The sequence below is a fragment of the Oenanthe melanoleuca genome, chromosome 4A (assembly GCF_029582105.1).
Source record: "Oenanthe melanoleuca isolate GR-GAL-2019-014 chromosome 4A, OMel1.0, whole genome shotgun sequence".
NCBI classification, from domain to species: Eukaryota; Metazoa; Chordata; class Aves; order Passeriformes; family Muscicapidae; genus Oenanthe; species Oenanthe melanoleuca.
This window is the reverse complement of record NC_079338.1, coordinates 6546151-6564971: the sequence shown is the minus strand read 5'-3', so window position 1 is coordinate 6564971 and position 18821 is coordinate 6546151. Positions and strand designations below refer to the sequence as shown.

Sequence of the window (18821 nt, the reverse complement as noted above, 5' to 3'; positions counted from 1 at the left end):
GAACACAACAGAGGCACTCCTAACGGTACAAGAGAGCCTCCAATTAAGCACAAGATTAGGACTAACATTACTGAAGTTGCACAGAGACACACATAGAGGACACATGGTTAGTCAGGACTATGGCTGCTACCATGATAGTACTGGGGTTCTACAGCAGAAGGACCACTTTATCACCATTTACATGAAAACATGAAAACTGCAGTGTTAGAGGTTTTTACTGGTTTGCAGTACCAATACACCAAAGCCTGGAAAAAATTCACAGTCTAAAAACACCAAAACAAAAAAAGACTGATGGGCTGATAAGCCAGTATAATTTAAAAATTATAGAATAATATATAGCAATAAAGTAAAAAAAAAATAAAATTATGCTTCAAACAGCATTAACCAGTGAAATATAAATATCAAAACCTCACAGCTGAAGAAAGATTCTATTTATCTCTTAATCTAGGAACAGTGAGGATTTGTCATTCTTACACTGGGTAAACAGCATTTGACAAGGTAAAACAAAACATCCCCAAGTCATGACCCATCAGATCTCCACTCAATTTAAGGTAAAGGAAACCTTCAGGATATAGATAAGGTAATTTGAAGTTCCACAGGAATAAAAGGAGAAATCTGTGAAACTGCAATAAGCTTCAGGAAATCTCACTGAATCTAAAATCTAAACTTAAGAAACTACAGCCTAAATAATTGCTTTACTGTGGTTCATTGGGGGTCAGTTCATAATCACTTGCACATTGAAACCTTGAAAGAATCAGAAACTTGCATAAACATTACATGGTGTTGAGAATAATGTTATTTTTGTGCAATTACTGAGTATGGTCCTTTGAATTGAGTAACTAACCCAAAAATCCCCCAAATCACTTCTGTCCCCATTCCCTGGCAGCCATCCTGCCTGCATTTCCCAGGGGAGAGGTTAAATGAGGGACTTTTAAGTCATGCAGTTATACTTGTGAGAGCTCTCAGTACTGGTATGAACTTCATTTCATATCAATAAATTAAACAGAATAAAGATTACCTTAAAATATTCCATCAGAGATCTGGAGTACTTCATAGCATGGTCCTTCTTTAGTTTAAACATTCTCAAATAGAGAAGTGATAAGCATCGGTAGCTGTGGTAATTAGGAAAGGATTATGTTAATTCCATTGCTTAATGAAACGTATAAACTGTAAAAAAAAAAAAAAAGCTGACCTATATTTTGCAGTTTCTGTTCTAAGGTTACATTTTGAAACAGAACCAAATGGAGAAAAAAAAAGTGGTCAAAAGCATTAAAATCCCATCTTGATAAGAGTGTAAATTAGAAGAATAAATGTTTAGTCAGCTGCTGAAGAAATCCACTAGTTATCCTTTAATAGTTTAATGGAAAACAAGAATAATGATCTTCTGTAAGCTGCTTAAGTAATTCAGTACTTTTAAAGTCCTCCTTAAGAATTTAGATGCTTCTCTCATTGTCACAAAGGGACTTACCATAAAACTGCTAATTTCTTGTCCCCTTCTGTGGCAGAAGAGCCTGTGAAATTCTTGAGTCTCATTGCATACCTTGTCAGAAAGGTGAGAGATAAGAAATAGAGAATTAAGATGTTTCCAAAAATAATCAGATATTCTTTTCCCCCTGAACAGTTATTGGTCACAGTGTTCTGTAATGAAGAGATCAGTATAAAACTCAACAGAAAGCACCTCTTAAAATCTGGAGGCCTTAAGTAAATCACTTAAAAACAATTTTTTTGGGCCAATAAGGTGAACTATTCTTGGGCATATTAATGATATTATATCCAGCCAACTAGGCTGAGTCCTGCAAACATTTGGGATGAGTGTTGACCAGAAGGATAAGATCTTGGTCCTACATGTACTGAAGTGTAAAGTAATATATAATAGGGTTTTACATACAATACTTTGGGATTGAATAATATCTTCAAAATCCTTCTCATAAATGCTTCTTCAAAGCTTTTAATATATTTTATACAGAAAATTACTTTATATACAGGAAAGGTCATGTTCACAGCTTTTTTTATTCTTGGGTTCATTAATTTATGGATCTTGTGTACTTGATCTTCCCTCTCTATTTAATTGCTGCTGTCCAGCACTTGGATGATCAACGACTGAGTATTGCTCTCTGTCATTTTTTTCCTTTAACTGAGCACACTCCATTCTATGCATTAGTCTCTTGAAAATCAATTCATTGCATATAATCATTGTTCTGAGCCCTAATGCAATTTCACAGGTACTTGTGTTAGAATAAGTAATAAGGTTTAGCGTTGCGTAAGGAAGTTTTAAGGTATCCAGGCAGTCTTGATGAGTTCTCATTTACAATGAAGTAATGGAGCGCAGGCAGCTGTGCTGCTCTCCCTTGCCTTGCTCCCACCACCCAGCCTCAGCCCCAGCCTGCAGCTACCACCCCACCTGGAGTGCTTCCTCCAGTCCTGTCCCACCTGCTCTTGGGTATTGTGCTTCTAGTCAGATTGGGTGAATGTGATCAAACACAAAGATCTATGTCACTTGGGGATTTCAGCATTGCCATTAACTTAAAACACATTTGACAGTCAGATCTCTGATAGTCCTGCTCTCTTTGATGCTCCACTTGCTTTCACAAATAGGTGTCTGATGCAGATACTCAGGGCAGACACAGCTAAGTGCAAAAGGGGAAAATTGTGTTTCTGATGAAGGGAGGAGTAAAAATGAGAAAAATCTTCCTCTATAAAACCTATGTTAATGCTAGCAGCTACACTGAGAAAGCATTGTGTGCACAGCCACATACTTTGCTTGTACATCTAGCACCCACCATAGCCCACAAGAACTGTGTCTTTGTCCTTGGAGTTTTACTTAGCCTGTACCAGTCTCCTGCTCATCTGGGAAATCACCTTTTGTCCATGTCTGACAGCAATTAAATGGACAAATCAGTCTCACTAGCTGCTACAAGATGCAGCATATGACAATCAGTAAATTAAACTCTACTTTTGGTGGTAGGTGGTGGAATTAATCTCAACTGACTTAAACTATTTATATTTTGGAGATTTACTATAACAAATTCTCCAGATTCTTCCACAGTCAAAAGCAGTTCCAGAAGCAGGTCAGGTGCTGCTTCCATGTCAAAGTCTACCTGTCCATAGGCTGCAGCAGGACTGTGCCAGAAGCAGCAAGGCAGCAGGGCTGCTGATGCTGAGGTGTGCCAGTCACCCCAGGACAGAGCTGTGCCCTCACCTGACTCCCTGCAGGTCCTGCTCTTTTGTGAGCCACTCCTGGAGCTGCCATTCCCTGATTTAAGTAGTTCACATGCTGTGGGTAAACAAAGCTTTTTGGTGCACTCTGAACAGACAGACTGCTGGACTAAGGAACAACAATTTCAACCAGGCTGTGTGGTTTTCTTAAATAAAATCAAAAATAAATGCAGGGTCCTACGAAGATGCACTCCCTTCTTTAAAGAATATTTCTTTAAATACAATTTATTCTGCCATGCAGCTGCAGCTGTGTAGTTCAGGACATGCTGTCAGACTGCAGGATGATTTAGGCACAGCAGAGCAGAGGCAGGTGGCTCCTTTTCTAAGTCCTCTGCTCTCCAGGGTTTAACATGGATCAAGTGTTGAGTGAACGTAATTTTTTTCTTGAGTGATTTCTTTAGATTTTCTTCTTCCCTTTATGAAGTGTAGAATGTAAAACCCATATTTTTAAATATTTAACAGGCATATTATTTACCTGAGAATAAGAGCTTACGATTTGATACATTTTATGATGCAAATACCTACTTATTCAAAATGTAAAACATGCATTATCTTGGCAGTCCCTAATAGCTAATCTGGCATGTTAAAAAAAAAACACCATTGACATATTAAAACCCAAATATTTAGGGCTTGATTTGCCTCTTTTTCTTTTACTTGTGCAATCTGCCAGTAATTACACTGACATTAACAAGAATATTCCCAGCATTCACTTGGGAAAGCAAAGGCACATCAGTGAAGAGGAAAGGTCCTGTTGTTCTGCTTACAGGTGAATTTAATCTGGCTTGATTTCACTTTGATAATTTGCCCAAGTAAAGCAAACTTAGTTACGCAGGAGACTATTATTTCTACGGAGCCAAAACTACAAAACAGCTATAAGAAGCAGTAGCAGATTTTAGAATAATAATCACACATTTTATTAGTATGTAAAGACTTTTTCATCCATATTCTAGCCTATGAGTCTACGAAACTGTATTAAAATTAATTCAGCTGGTTCACATTCCTTTAACATTAAAAATACACTGTTTTCAAGACAATATATGCAGAAGTTTCCTCTTTGGCTGGATCCTATATCCCAAATTTCAGCTTTTCTCTTTTTTAACAGCCAAGTTATAAACCTCTAAAACAAGGGTTAGTAATAGAAATCCTGATAGACTCCCTTTAATGTTTTGAATTATAAAACTACACCTTTTAAAAGACAAGTGTCATTGCCAAACAGTGAAATTACTATACTTTACTTCCACCCACTACATTTCAATTTTAATTTTATGAATAATGCAAATTATAACACTCACATTATAACCTCTAAAGGGGATAATTTATAAAAGCAGTGTCCATCAATTATAAATTTTCCATGACATTAATAAAATGGCAAGAACTAATTATGATGACTTCTGAGATGAAGACGCCTTGGACAAATCATTAATACGTTGAAATGGTATTTTTTAAAACATAGCAGGTTCTAATTATGACTGAAATGAGATGATGAGAATGATCACAGAAAGGACATTAACCTGATGAGTTCCACAGTCTCTGAGTACATGGTGTATGGCGATTTAGCTTCTAATGGATCTCGCTCCATAGCATTCCCACACTCGATGAAGGAGAGGGCAGCATCAGCATAATTCACTGCTTTGCCGAACTTCTCCAGCTGAAACGGGAATGACACTGTCAAGAAAATCCTTCAGCTTTGATTTTTAGGTAGGCAGATTATTCTACAAAGCAACACTAGCATTAGGATGAAAGCAGAGTGACACTGGTAGTTAACAATGAATTCATACAGTAATTAAGGCAGGGACTACATTTTTACCAAATCTTTTCAGGGTAGTACTTGGCTGAACGCTCCACAGGAAAGTCAGTGTATGCCCACTGACATTAGGGGTTTACACAGGCAAGAAAGGGTACAAAGCATGTTTGTGCACATCCATCCTGCTCCTTGACAGATGAACCAAGTTTGAATGCCTATGTGCAAGTAACAACACCATGCAATTTGGAGTCATATTCTGTGTTAACTGTTGGTAAAAAAAAAAAAAATCTCATCACTTATTAGTAAAAGAGGAGGGAAAAAAAGGAGACAATATAGCTTAATATTTCATTTTACTAGGGTTTTATTGCAAAAGGTTTTAGCCCTCATAATGGTTGTGATTAAACTGACTTAGACATACTGATTTCTTTTTTTATGTGTAATGAATATTATAGATGACATTTTTATAGTACGCACTTTATAATAGTATTTAACACTTTCAGATTTTGATAGCTGAATGTAAGAATTCTACTAATGTGGCATTTGATATGAGATCCAATATACTTTAAATAATTTAAAAATGTCTTTCTATGTCTCTATCAAAATATTTTTGATGCATCTGCATATGCTTCCATTCACAAAACAGAAGCCTATTCCAACAACCTATTAAGCATAATATTTATTATCCGTCCAAGAGAAGAGTATACTTGTCTTTATGGGTCCTTCTAAGCCATAATTAGTTCTCTTTGCCCACCTTTAATTTCAAGTACTGCTCTTGTGCACTGATGACGTACACAGCCTTTGTACAATTGAGGTATTAACTGAATGATCAGAAAAAGAGATATGCTTCTGACTGCTCTCTCTCTCTATTCCAGTGGCTCCTTCTCAGCAGATTCTTCAAATTCTTTTTTTCACTTTGAAAGAATTTCTATGCATTTTGGAAGACAAAAAGATGAGTTTTTGTGGTCTGGAAAAAAGAATCTGGCTGCAAGCAGATTTAGTAGAGACAGAATTTGAGCCAGGAATGGGATCTGATTTTCTGGAGTAAGTGGAATTATTCCAGCTCGTCACATCTCAGACAGGAATACAGTGAGGTCTCCAAGATCTCTTCCATATGGTACAGCCAGTTGCCACTGCACTAGCCTACCCAAATTAGCTGATCCCTTACTACAACTCCAGACAAGGAGAGGTTTCCATGGGGTTGCTCCCATAAGACATGAAACGTCCTGCCCTTCACTAGAAATCTATTTTCTCTACAAGCTCAGGAACACTGCTGCCACAAATCTCATTAACATTTCCTGACCATTTTGAGGTCATATGCATTATCTTTCTAGCCACTGCAACACTGCAATCTTTTAACACTCCCTGTGCTCTATCATGTCAGTACCACGTAACCAGCAGCCACAGGACAAGTAACACTACAGTACTGCACAGTAAATGTATTACATGGAGATTATTTGCATGCAGCTGCATTGGGTGGGGAAAAAAACCCCTGAGATCTAAATAGCAGAAGGAAAAAGTAGATACTTTGTTTATGGATATTTATGCCTGCCAACAAGTTGATCACAGTGGATGGCCTCACATCAGGGCACATGGGTTTTCAAACTGCATGTGACAGGCAGCAGTGGGATGTACGGTGCCTGCTCCTCTTAGTGCTGCTTGAGAAACACCCCTGATCCTGCAGGCACAGGCAAAGGTAAGAGCATGGGAGAAAGGTCAACACCTTGCGAGTGCGTCCGGCTGCAGGGGGAGGTGAATTGATGGAGCGTGTTGAGATCATCGGGAGCTTGAGCCTGTAAATATTTGCTAGTGTGGAGCAGGCAGCCCTGTGCCAGCACCATGTGTGCTTTGTTTAAAGGTCACCCAGCTGTGGGAGGTGTTGTGAGCATGCAGATGCCAGGCTGTGGCTGGATGTGCTCTGCCAAGCCAGCTGGAAGCCAACAGGCCACCTCCTGTAAATGGGCAGGCTGGGATGATTGTCACCTTGCTGATGGTCATAACAGGTGCCAAAACCCTGAACCCACCTCAGACAGCAAATACACTTGGAAACACAGTGCCCCAAGCCAAAAGGGAGCCTGGAGAGCTGAAGCAGTCAGCTTGAAATGTCAGCTTCCTTCAGCTCACTGACAGCAGAGGGAGAGACTTTTTTGTGTGGCTAGTTTGCTTTTTAAAAACATAGCATGCAATTTTGTGTGTGTGGTTTTTTTGTTGTTGGTTTTATATCTGTTTTGTTTTTTATATCTAAGCACAAAATCTCTAATGTGCAATGATAGAATATACATGCAAAACCCCCAGAAATAATAAAGTTGAGAGGAGAATAATCACCCAGATCTTTGAGGGACAAAGTGGATGGCCACATTCCATTTTACATATCTTAGTTGAATTAAGTAGAGGAGTCAAGTTCCACTAAGTCTTCCTAAATGAACCATGTTCTGTACTATGTAGCATACAGAACTGAAGTCCCTTTCTACAAAGCAAACCTTTCTTAAGGAAATTTCAGAACCAGCAATAGCTTGTATAGAACAAATTATGGTAGAATACAATCTGTTGAATTATGTAGTCTTACCAAAATCAAAACACTCAGCAAAATTAAGCCAATCTTACTGAAATTTCATCTAGGGTAAAGCAAACAAAAAAGCTTTCCCAGCATTGAATTACCTCACTATCAGTTTTTTTGGGAATAAGCGTGTTGAGACTTTCTTTATCAGCCTAAAACCATGCAATAAAAATGAATATAGTACATAAAAATGAACTGTTTCAGATTTTAAACAATCAGATTGGAAATATCAAACAGTTTTACCACATGATAATGGGGTGTGGTGTGATTTGCCTGTCTTTCTGCTACGGAATATTTCAACACTTCTATTTTAGGCTCAAAATGAATAGAAAAACAAATTTCAAATACACATTGACTTTCATAAAATCATCTTACATACTTCATAAACAGCATGATTGTTGCTCCCCCTTGGAAGAAACACCAGCTATTGTAAGTAGGCTTTTTTTTGGGAGCAAATACTTAAACGTTAGGAATGGTGTCAAGGGCTTAACTTGTGGAGTGTGTTTCTGGAGCACAAATTGAAGCACAGTTTAGTCAATAGCACGGCTCCTCTTGGTTTAGGGGCTTTAGATCTTGTTCAATAATGTCCGCTTTTTAATACTGAGTTTTCCACAGTGGAAAGAGACAAAAAAACCTGTAGTAACCTACCAGTGCATCTGCTTTATGCTTCAGCTTCTTAGCCTCTTGCATGTAATAATCTGCATTGTGAAGCCTAGAGAGACAAAATCAATTAATTCAAGTCTCTGCTTTCATATAGTTGGACAAACGTTGTTTGAAAAAAAATGCTGACTGCTTTAAAGAAGAATTTTGACATATATGCCCACTTATCTCTTTAAATCTTAACCTGATATCAATCTGAAGCTGCTGTATGCAGAGATATGATGGGTGACCAGAATGTAAAATAAGTAGCTGTAGAAACTGGCAGCCCAAAGGACTTATTAATGTGTGCTGAACAGAGGAAAAGGAAAAATATTTTAAACTAATTAAGTCTAAGAAGTTTCCCTCAGAGGAGCTAAAATAAAAAAAAAAGAAGAAGAATTACCGTGAACCAACATTCATGATCTGAAAACATTTATCAACAGAATCTTCATTAATCAGTGACAACAGCTCATTTGCCAAGATTAAAACTGTGTGTGCCCTTGTGCAACACTATCCACACAGGTGCCCAATGCCAGTACTGTAATCAAATATACTCTATTTCACTGGGACCTCCGCTTGCACAAAAATCCCAATCACAGAACACAAAGTCAATAAAACTTACACATCATCAAATGTTATTTTGGGTCTTCTGGGCTCAGAATTCCCATTGGAAAGCCTTGGCATTGCAGACCAGATGTCTGGTTCTAGATGGCTGGTGTCAAGAAGAGTGCTGGCTGTGGGTGTACTGTGACATTCTTCCTCCTAGGAAACACAAGACTGTTATTCACAGTTCAAACAAACACCTTCCAACAATGTAAGTGCTCACATCCACCCTGCCTGCCAAAAACCCTTCACAACAAACCAAAGGCTAAGGCACAAAGCAGCCCACCTACCTTCATGTCATCTCACCAAACCACCCTTCCCTTCTTTGTAACCTGAGACTAATAGATTAATTAGGGAGTATGACTCCACTTCTGAGCTCTCACACTTTCAGGTGTAAATTTTAGGTGGATACCATGGTGTTACTGACTAGAGACAGTTAAAGCAAGGGTGGGGAGATCTAATGGGCCAGATCTAAACTCAACTTTCTTCAAGGTGTATCACACTAATGTAATATTTTCTCTGTATTACTAGGAGCTAACTGTTGACGTGGGTGAAGAATCTTCCTTGGATTTTAGCAGGGAACAATTTCCTCACTCTTGTTACAAAAAGAAGAATGGAAAGCTGAAGTCAGTTGTGACTTTGCAATGATTAAAACCAGAAGCACAACAGAAGATTAAAAACCAGGCAATTGCAACTTGCAAGCCTGGTCCCCAACCAGATAAACTAAATTACAGATGTACCAATGAGCTAGGGAAAGAAGTCTAACATATTTTAGGGGAAAAAATATTTCATGTATCAAGATAATAGATTAACCAATGATAAATCTGACTAGAGATGCTGGGATGGGAGGAAGAGGCCCTGCTGTTTACATAACACTGTTGATTTGCTGACATATGCAGCTCATTTTGGCACTGATTTCAGCTGAAGGCATGTGTATTACTGGCGCAGCTTGAAGTGACACAGTGATACCAGAAAGCAACACAGATGAATGAATAAGGTGAAGTGATTTGTCACCTACAATTCAATGCAACTTTTGATTTTACTATTATAGTACAGAATAACAACCTCTCTCAAACTGGTGAACTGTGAAAAATAGGGCTATGCATGGCCTTTTCTGTGGCAGAATTTTGTTCTTGTCTTTTAATTTTGACAGTAATACTAAGATACAGATTGATTCTAGAAAGGAAGGATGGGTTTGAAACTCTAGAAGAAGGACTATTTCCTAAATTGGGCCAAAACCCTGGAGTTTCTCTGTTTAATGCAAAAAGAAGATGAAAAACTAATGTAAAATTTTACTTTGTTTTAGTGAATTTGCTATGCAGTTTTGGCTCTTTCCCATATATTTTCAGAAAAAAACCTACCTGAATCTGGTGAAAAGCAAGCAACAAAGAACTGTCTCTGCGAGAACCACTGATGGGGAGATGGCCCTAACAGTGTGATATTTTCTGGGGAGATAAAACCCCCTATTTACAAATTGTCTAAAAGCTTACACATAATTAATGAAGATTAAGTGTAAATAAACCTTACTGTTGTAAGCTTGCAAACCTGAGAGAGGTTATTAACATGCTGAGTTTATTATAGACAGGAATTTTTTGGTCATATTGTTATTGTCTGTTTAGTTTCTAATTTTTAATATTTATTATTAGCCATAATATTCAGTGTGACTACAGTGCTTAATTCTGGCTCAGAATTTGGGGCAGTTATTCAGGTGATATTCTGGAAGTTTTAATTTCAAAATGTGAGTGTTGCAGCTACAGAGTTAAGGGACTAATTGAGCTAGTTGATAGCTGCAAGGGCTCTTCACTGAGGCTCGGGGTCCAGGTGCTTCAGAGAATGACAAACAACACCAAGTAGATGCCTCATGCTGACCTAAAAATGGAGCTTACAAAAGCTGTTTATGCCTGGCTCTGCAAAGATCCACTCCCCCTGAGTGGGGCTACATAAGCATTTAAAAATACATACTGTGTGTAAAAAAAAAAAAACCACAACAGAATAAAGCTGAACTAATTTCATTTTATCTTGTTTACTGCCACCAACTGAGGCTCGTTACTTACACAGATTGCTTTGGGGTTAGAAGAAGATTTATTTTCATTCTTTCTGTGTTTAGAAACAGAGGAGGAAGAGCTGCTGGTCTGTGAGGTGTTTGTGACAGTGGGCTCCTGGCTGAAGGAGCTGCTGTCACTGCTGTGCCTCCGGTGCACGGGGTCATCCAGGAGTGGGGACAAGGGAGGAGGAAACAGCTTCTCTTCTCTTTTCTTTGTTGCCTTCTTCACTGAGCTACTGCTGCTCCTGGGACACAGAGAAAAACTAGCTGCACTTCAAGAATGTTGGTTAATTCTCCACAGCACAAAGCCCTACATTTTATTTACTGAGAAGCCAGCTCTGCCCTCAAATCTGCCTTGCAGTCCTGTGCCCTCCGTGGTAAGGCACAAGGGGACAGCAGTGAAAACAGAGCTGCCTCTGCCTTTTCAATGACTGCAGAAACCTTCTGCTTTGGAGGACAACTTGCAGTGCATTAGTACAAATTGCACCCAATTTAAATGCTAATTTGAGTCAGTCTTCATTTGAGAGGTCATAGAGGTTCTGACTCAGCAAAGTGCTGGAAAGTTTTATGCACAGGGTTAGCTCCTTTGACATCAAGTATAACTATTTATGCATATAGCATTAAGCATCTTTTTAAGAGGTGGATTAGGGCTCACAAAAGCAACCTTTGCAAAAAAACCCAAACAGCACATGGCAGCATATGAACCAAAAATAGAATTTATAACAACTACAAAATGATAACCATAACAATAACATGATAATAATTATTTAACCCCTAGAATAAAACCAATGTTCAAAATGATATTAAAATGATACATTGTAGCTGGCATAAGCCCTTGAGCAAATACTGGTTGATGAATTGAACGGGATTCAGAAAATGAATGTGGTTTTGACATGAAAGCTCAAGTAACATGACAATCTATTGTCTGTTTAATGTACAGAAATTGTTAGCTGGCTAGCAATGGCAGCTGTGATGCACAGTAAAACCAGAAAAAAACCCCAAAACCTGGTAGACCTTTCTTCACTCAAATTCTTCAAAAAATAAAAAAACAAACCCAAGACCTCACTGATTGGTTAACATGATAATCTACTCATAGATTTTGATTTCAGGTACTGTCACAGATGAGTCAATGAAGATAACCTGGATTTTAGACATCTTTTGTGAGACATCTAATATTGTACTACATGATCATTTACTTTTTATGATCGTTGACTAACATTTCAATAACAAATTAAGTCAACAAGAATTTATGTTTTGCTCCCACTTTCAGTCAGTGTCAGGAATTGTCAATCTACTTTGCCTCAAAGCAACCTGGGAAAGAGGAGAAGGTGACCCAGGTTTCCTTACTTCTTGTTTAGGGGCTGTCTCTCATTTCCTTTTGGCCTCTTCTGCAGTTTCACTGACAGTATCAATATCTATACCTTGGTCACTGCCCTACTTGGGACCTTTGCTGATACAAAAACTGTGAAACCACGTAGTGAAATCCAACAAACTCCTAATGTTTTATAGCTCCTCTACCAAAAACTACTTTAATTCAACTAAAGCAGAGTTAAAAATACCTTATTTGAAATGCTCTGATATTAAAGATCTTCAGACTGAAGAAATAAAACAAGCTCAAATTGATATTGCATTACTGGGATGGATGCTGTCCTTCTTGGAAAACACATGGGTCTGAAGAAGATCAAAGGCAAACACCATGTTGGAATAGACTGGCAGTTCTTCAAGGAGATTGATTTTATGCATGTGGTCCTGCAATATGTCCTTCAGAAAGTTCTCACTCAAAGCTCCATCTGTTCGCTTTCGGACTCCCAAAGGGCATTTTGGAATTCAGGCAAGTTACCATAGTTATAGCTTACAACACTCTCATCACTTTCCAGAGGAAATGTTCCATTTTCCAAAGGAGAGTGAGCACTGCCCTGACAAAGCACGCACATGTTCTTGGATTGTACAGCAGCAAAGACACAGTTAACCCACAGAAACACCCAGGAGCAGAACCAAAACCCTCTGCCTCCCACACCCTGCACAGGGAACCCTGAACATGCACCCACAGGGGGAGCACAGAGAAAGTGCTTTTCCATGCCACTCTGCACAGGGGAGGTTTGAGCTCTTCACTATTTAAAACCTCACCAGCTCACTTCATCTATGGGCTGATAGAAGATGGGGCAAACCAAGGATCAAGTGCAGGTACTCAACTCAGGCACATAAATCACTTTGTGGGTTGGAGGAATCACCCACAAAACAAAAGGCACTAGAGGATATTTTTTCTACATAATTCGTGTTTAACTCCACCTTTCCTATAAATACAGTCTTAATTTTCAGTTGTTTTTTTTTTCCTCCCCTTGCCCACTTAATCCTATAAATTTTTGCAGGAATTAAGCTGATAATTTATTTAACCTTACCTCCCTCAGATTTACACAAAAGCATTTATGTTAACAATAACCTCCATGAAATAGGTTGTTACCAGCAGTTAACCAGATTGTCACTTTGCTTTGGGCTGTTAATGGCCTAGGAAACTGGTCTTTGATTGCAGGAACAGCTAATTTTGAATGAATTTATGCAATAATTACTGAGACTCAATGGTTTAATTTGCTGACATGATTGTTAGCTAAAATATATTTAAAATCTAGAGAGAAACACAAAGTGCATGGAAAAACTACAAGCAGAACTGATGGTCTCATGGCTGCAGGGTTTAATCTTTTGTGTCTAAGAAAGGCCAGTTATCAAAGAAGGAGTGGATTCCCCATTTTTTTCCAGCCTGGTTTCTTTTAGGGCAGAAAGCAAGCAAGCAAACAGGCAACAAGAGGTCATTGCATGAAGAAGGGAGAATTTCCAGCTACTCTGGTGTTTCAAGCTGCTTTTATTTGCCCTTTCTTTATCGACTCCTTGTGGTATGCAGTGGTATCTCTGGCCTGTGAGACAAAGCCACTCTCTATACCATGCACTTGGCTTTCCTTTGCCTCTACTCCCCCAGCCCACAATGAAATGCTGCATATTGATGGTGTATCTAACTTTTTGCAGGGGGATTACAGGGAAAGGTCACTCCTACATTAGTCTGGACCATATGGCAGCACCTGAGCAGAGCTGAAGTCATTGTCATAGATGTGAAGGCTGCCTGTGCCATGAAGGAACCCCAATGAATACCTGTGACTACCCAAGGGATTGATTAATACATATTGCCAAGTACAGGAGCATCTTCAACTAAAGGGCAGACAAAAGAGAACAGAAAATTTTGAAAAACAGAAATGCAGAAATGCTTGCCTCAGACAGATTTCTAGCATGCTTGCTAGATAGTGGGCATGTTTCACTGGTATGAGTCCAGTTTGACTCACAGTTTGCATCAGCAAATAATTCCCTGTGTTGCTGCAAAAAGCCAAATACTGGTGAGCAGTGCTGCCTGGACTGGGTCTACCAATCAAATATTCATATATCAATGGGATTCAGCAGCACATACAATTAATGTTTAAATTAAAACTTCTCTGTCAAGGAACTAAATATAAATAAGTAATGCTCTGCAAAGCAGGCAGCTTTGATCTGACAAAAATTCAGCTTCACGGAGGTGTTTATATATTCCTATAAAAACACTGAAACACCTATTCCTTCATCTGCTGTAAGTATCAGAAATAAGGAAAATATTGTGACAATAGTTTAAGCAGTATATTTTAAGTGATAGGTTAGGTTTTGGAAATGGCACTAGCCCCTGAGTATGTGAGGGAAGGAACAGAGAGGTGAGTATGGCTTATGCAATGACTACATAGTACAAACCTGCTCTCTGGTTGTGCAAATGCCTTTTAAGTTCACAAGTGACCATTTGAGATTTCTAAACTCAAACTGTACATGTAGTCACAGAAACTTGTGAAAATTAGGCATATAATTGCTCTTATTAGATATGTGACCCTTTAAAGATTAATTGTGCATCCTTGCATCTTTATTGAGCCCATGTATTTAGGGGAAGATTATAGAGAAATGTATCCAAGTGCCTAAACCACAGCAAGGCAGACAACAGGAACTGTGGAAGCCCAGGTGTGACCTATCTTTTGCTGATTGCTCCAGACTCCTGAATGCCTCCAAATTTTGGGCCAGATTGTGGTCTTTCTGTCAAAACCCACTCATACCTTTTAAAAAGCCGAATAAAAATCTCATGCCTTGGGGAACTTGGCTTATCAGCACAGGGATCAAGTTTAATAGGAGAGACCTAAGTTTCCTACCTAAGTGACAACATCCACCATGGGACTTAACACCTCCTTAAGGGATTGAAGATCATCATCACACCTGTAGCTGACACCCTCATTTCTCAAATTCCTTATATTGAGAGTTTTAAAAGAAAAAATTAGAACTTTTGGGAATAAAATACCAAATGGCAAAGCCTGTCTTTCAACCTTTTACCTCTGAAGTATTATTTGCCCCCATGGCCTTGAACAGCGGACTTTCTTCTGCCTCCCCTCAAAAATTTATTTAATTCTCTGGAGAACAGAATCATTGCCAACTGCTTAAAAATGAATGTTTAAATTTCTAGGAAATTGTCTTCACATAGTTCATCCAGCTCCCTGATCTTTTGGGAAATACATTGATCTATATTCAGTTGCATGTCTCTGAAAACCTGAACTGAAAACATGAACCAAAAAAGTATTGCATTTTCTTCAAGTAAACTCAGAAAACACTAGCAACAACAAATGCAGTGTGATCCAGGTCTTTCTGAAGTGGAAAAGAAGTCAGAAAACTTTGTTTCAAAACTTCAGGCAGATGAGAGAAAAAGCTAACATATGGAAATAACTATTGATAGACACAATTATGTTTTAAGAGAGAATACCAAAAGGTTGAAAGCTCTGAGGAATCAAATTAATGATTTGCAAAACAAGCTCAAATTAAGAAACATCAGGCTGGAGGTGGATCTTTAGGGCCTGAGGGTGACAAGAATAGAAAGATTTTTTTAAATGGATTGTGGAGGTAATGGGGATGAAAAATCCTTGATTCCCTCTGCAGTTTTTCTCTGCTTATTGTATCTCTAGCAAGGACAATCAGGCAACACCCATCATGATGTTTATCAAATGTGCAACGTGTTACTGTGACATTTAACTCATCTTCCTTTTTCAGACTCCAACTCCGATTCTCTCGGTGGCTGAATGAGGGGCTAGTTCACAGACTGAAGTTACTCCATATTGACACTAAAACAAATAAAATTATGCTCAACTTTCTTCAAGAATTTTAAAATTAGTGTGCTATTTCATAACTTATTTTTGAACTTCATCTAAATTTAGCTATATTATCCTCAAATTGTTTTCAAAAGCACAGTGTGATTTTGATTCTTTGCTTATCTTAGTGCAAAGCAGAAAGAAGGACCTAATGTCAAAATCATAAAAGCACAAAATTAGTAACAAAAGGGAATTGGATTCTTTAGCTATTTATAGAATGTGAGCCTTGTGACCCTATAATCAGAAACATTATTTATGTGGCACCTATTTGCTCAAGCATTATAGCCATCTCTGAAAGACACTCTGAAAGGCAGAAACTATTGGATGGTGTCTCTGCTGAGATACAAAGCACGTCTGAGACACTTGGGATGGTCACTCCTTGCATTGCTGTATACACAGTAAAACAAAGAGGCAATTTCACTATTTTCTTCAATAAAGCTGGGAACTGTCTCTTATGAAAATGATTTTAAAAAAATAATTCCAGGCAATAAAATAAATCCCACTTTTAGCAGGATTCTCTGTCCACAGAGGTTAAAGGCAATAGAGACAAGGAAGAACATTGAAAGGAGATCAGCGGAAAGGAGTTCCTGGAATCCACCAGGATTGTGGCAGCATTCTGAAGTCCTGCAGGCCATCAGAAGGAGGAATGAATCTCATCCAAAGCCATGCGGATTCTCTTCTTCATAAATGGGAATACCAATGCTGTGTCACTTATGTTTATGGGCTGTAAAGCCCATCTGACTCTACAGCAAAGGTATTTACAGAACAGTACTGTGAAATCCCTCAAGAATATTATGTCAAAAACCCACTTACTCTTTAGTGCTGGTTATTCTGTGGTTCGGTATTGGAGAGATACAAGGTGGGAGCAGACAGGAAGCTGGAGGGTCCTCCAGGCGCTGCTTCTTGCTTTCAACAAAAGTATCCAGGCTTTCTGTCTGCTTTAACAAAAAATGGTACAGTATAAAAGATCCAGTATCTATGCACAGCTTCATTGGCCATCGAGAGGACCTATGGAATCTCAGTGTATTTCCTTTATAGCAGCAGCAGTTAAACTCTGGTCTAAGAGAAGTGAAAGTCACCTGAAATCAGGGCTAAACATGCTCCAAACACATGACATGAAGTTATATAACAAGTGACATAGCAGATAATTAGGAAGAAAAATGTATTGTGTGCTAAAGTTATCTTCTGTAGTGCACTGGAATTTAATTAATAATTTAGATGCAATGACTTGATAGTAGCAAACCTTATTCAAGTAAATAACTTTTACTCATTCATCTAATAGAACTTGATGGAAAAACTTCTCTGAGTAAGTATTCCTCATAGGACTAGGAGCAGAGAACTGAGCTGGGGTAGTCATTAACAGCAACAGATCATTTGAAATTTGCTTTGGAAGACTCCCTGATGCATGACTTTTGTGCCTGAACTTGGATGGCATGAACAAAGCTGATTATTGCTCTGTCAATGAAACCTTCATATCATTGTTTGAGCCCACCAGTAGATGGCTAAAATAAATTTTTTAATAGCATGATTCAGAAACACAAATTAGTCACTCCCCACCCTGCTTTAACTCTTGGTATACCCTTGAGTCATCCTAATTGGCTGGTTTCCCCTTGGGTAGCAGTGAACAACCACATTGCAACTGAAGGGGCTGATTCACAGTTTAGCTTATGTTAGCACAAGCCCAGAGCAAGATTCTCCATTTTGTTACTTTCTGATTCAAAGTCTCAGTTAAGGAAATGATGAGGTTCCAAATTTCATATAAGCTCCCTTATTTCTTTTCTTCCCTGGGATCCCTCGCTTTAGTTGCCAATACTATACTTGTGTTTTAGTCAAGATTCCTTCTCCATGATACAGGCACTCCACTAAGTTACCCAGAAAGAATTATTTTTGGTATAATTAATATGCACCCTGGTGTACTTAGACATACGTAAATATGGACATTTATACATCCCTCTTTTTTTCTCTTTCCTTCTTGCATCTCTGTAGTGTGCAGCTAGAATATAAATTGAATAAAGACCTGCTGAGTTTACTCATGTTATTATTTTCACTTAATTCAACAGGCAAGGAGCCAGTGCAGTGACTCATTTAGGCAGGAGTGTAGGCCCTGTGTCTACCTGGCATTGTGTGTCTTTGTCTTGCAGTAATTCTCTCATACCACTGGACTCCTCAAAGGATTAGGATTAGGATTTCAAGTCCACCAAAATAGACAGCTGAAGTCATATTCCCAATGATTTATAAAATTTGGGACATAAAAAAATACACTCTGATGACTTTTCACAGGCAGACCAGAGTAAAAGCATTTCAGCTGGAAAATCTGACTACAAAAATTCATTAAGGATATAAAACCTGTTTCCTGTCCAAAAACACATTAGTTTGAAGTGCAATGTCATATCCCACATGATAAAACATAATGCCTTCAGTCAAATTATATTTGTTTTCTCAGGTAGCTGTGCAGAGAAAGCAGCTAGTTAAGTAAATTATATTTCTATAAATCATACTTGTTCATGCCACAAAACAATATAAAAACTAAATTCACCAGAAGCATAAGCAAGCACCATTCCACTGACTTTGATGAAGCCTGTTTAAACCAGTGGTGAAAACACCTTAATTGTGCAGACAACAAACCCTCCCTTCCAAACAGAAGTCACATTTTCTGAGTATGGCTGAAACTGTACTAATACGAACTCATCACTTCCTGCAGATTACAGGACACTGGAAACTAACAGGTGAGTGAGCAAATACAGTAAAAAAGCTTGTAAGAAAAATCTCAAAAAATACGCTTATTAATTTAGTCAGATGGGGTTTGTTTTTTACTAGTTTCTGATGTTAATT

General features: G+C 38.4%; 1 protein-coding gene across 5 annotated transcripts in view; it reads right to left on the bottom strand.

Annotated features, from left to right (window-relative positions):
• AFF2 (ALF transcription elongation factor 2) overlaps nucleotides 1–18821 on the bottom strand; it is a 334567-nt gene that overhangs the window by 21260 nt on the left and 294486 nt on the right. For 3 of the 5 annotated variants that reach the window (XM_056491312.1, XM_056491315.1, XM_056491313.1), the window contains exons 12-18: nucleotides 16803–16927; nucleotides 10811–11045; nucleotides 8776–8915; nucleotides 8163–8226; nucleotides 4728–4864; nucleotides 1469–1540; nucleotides 1019–1112 (exon numbers count right to left, since the gene is read on the bottom strand). In XM_056491312.1, the coding sequence (XP_056347287.1) occupies nucleotides 1019–1112; nucleotides 1469–1540; nucleotides 4728–4864; nucleotides 8163–8226; nucleotides 8776–8915; nucleotides 10811–11045; nucleotides 16803–16927 (867 nt within the window). The remainder of the gene's footprint in view (nucleotides 1–1018; nucleotides 1113–1468; nucleotides 1541–4727; nucleotides 4865–8162; nucleotides 8227–8775; nucleotides 8916–10810; nucleotides 11046–16802; nucleotides 16928–18821) is intronic. The other 2 variants (XM_056491314.1, XM_056491316.1) reach the window with 1 other exon arrangement.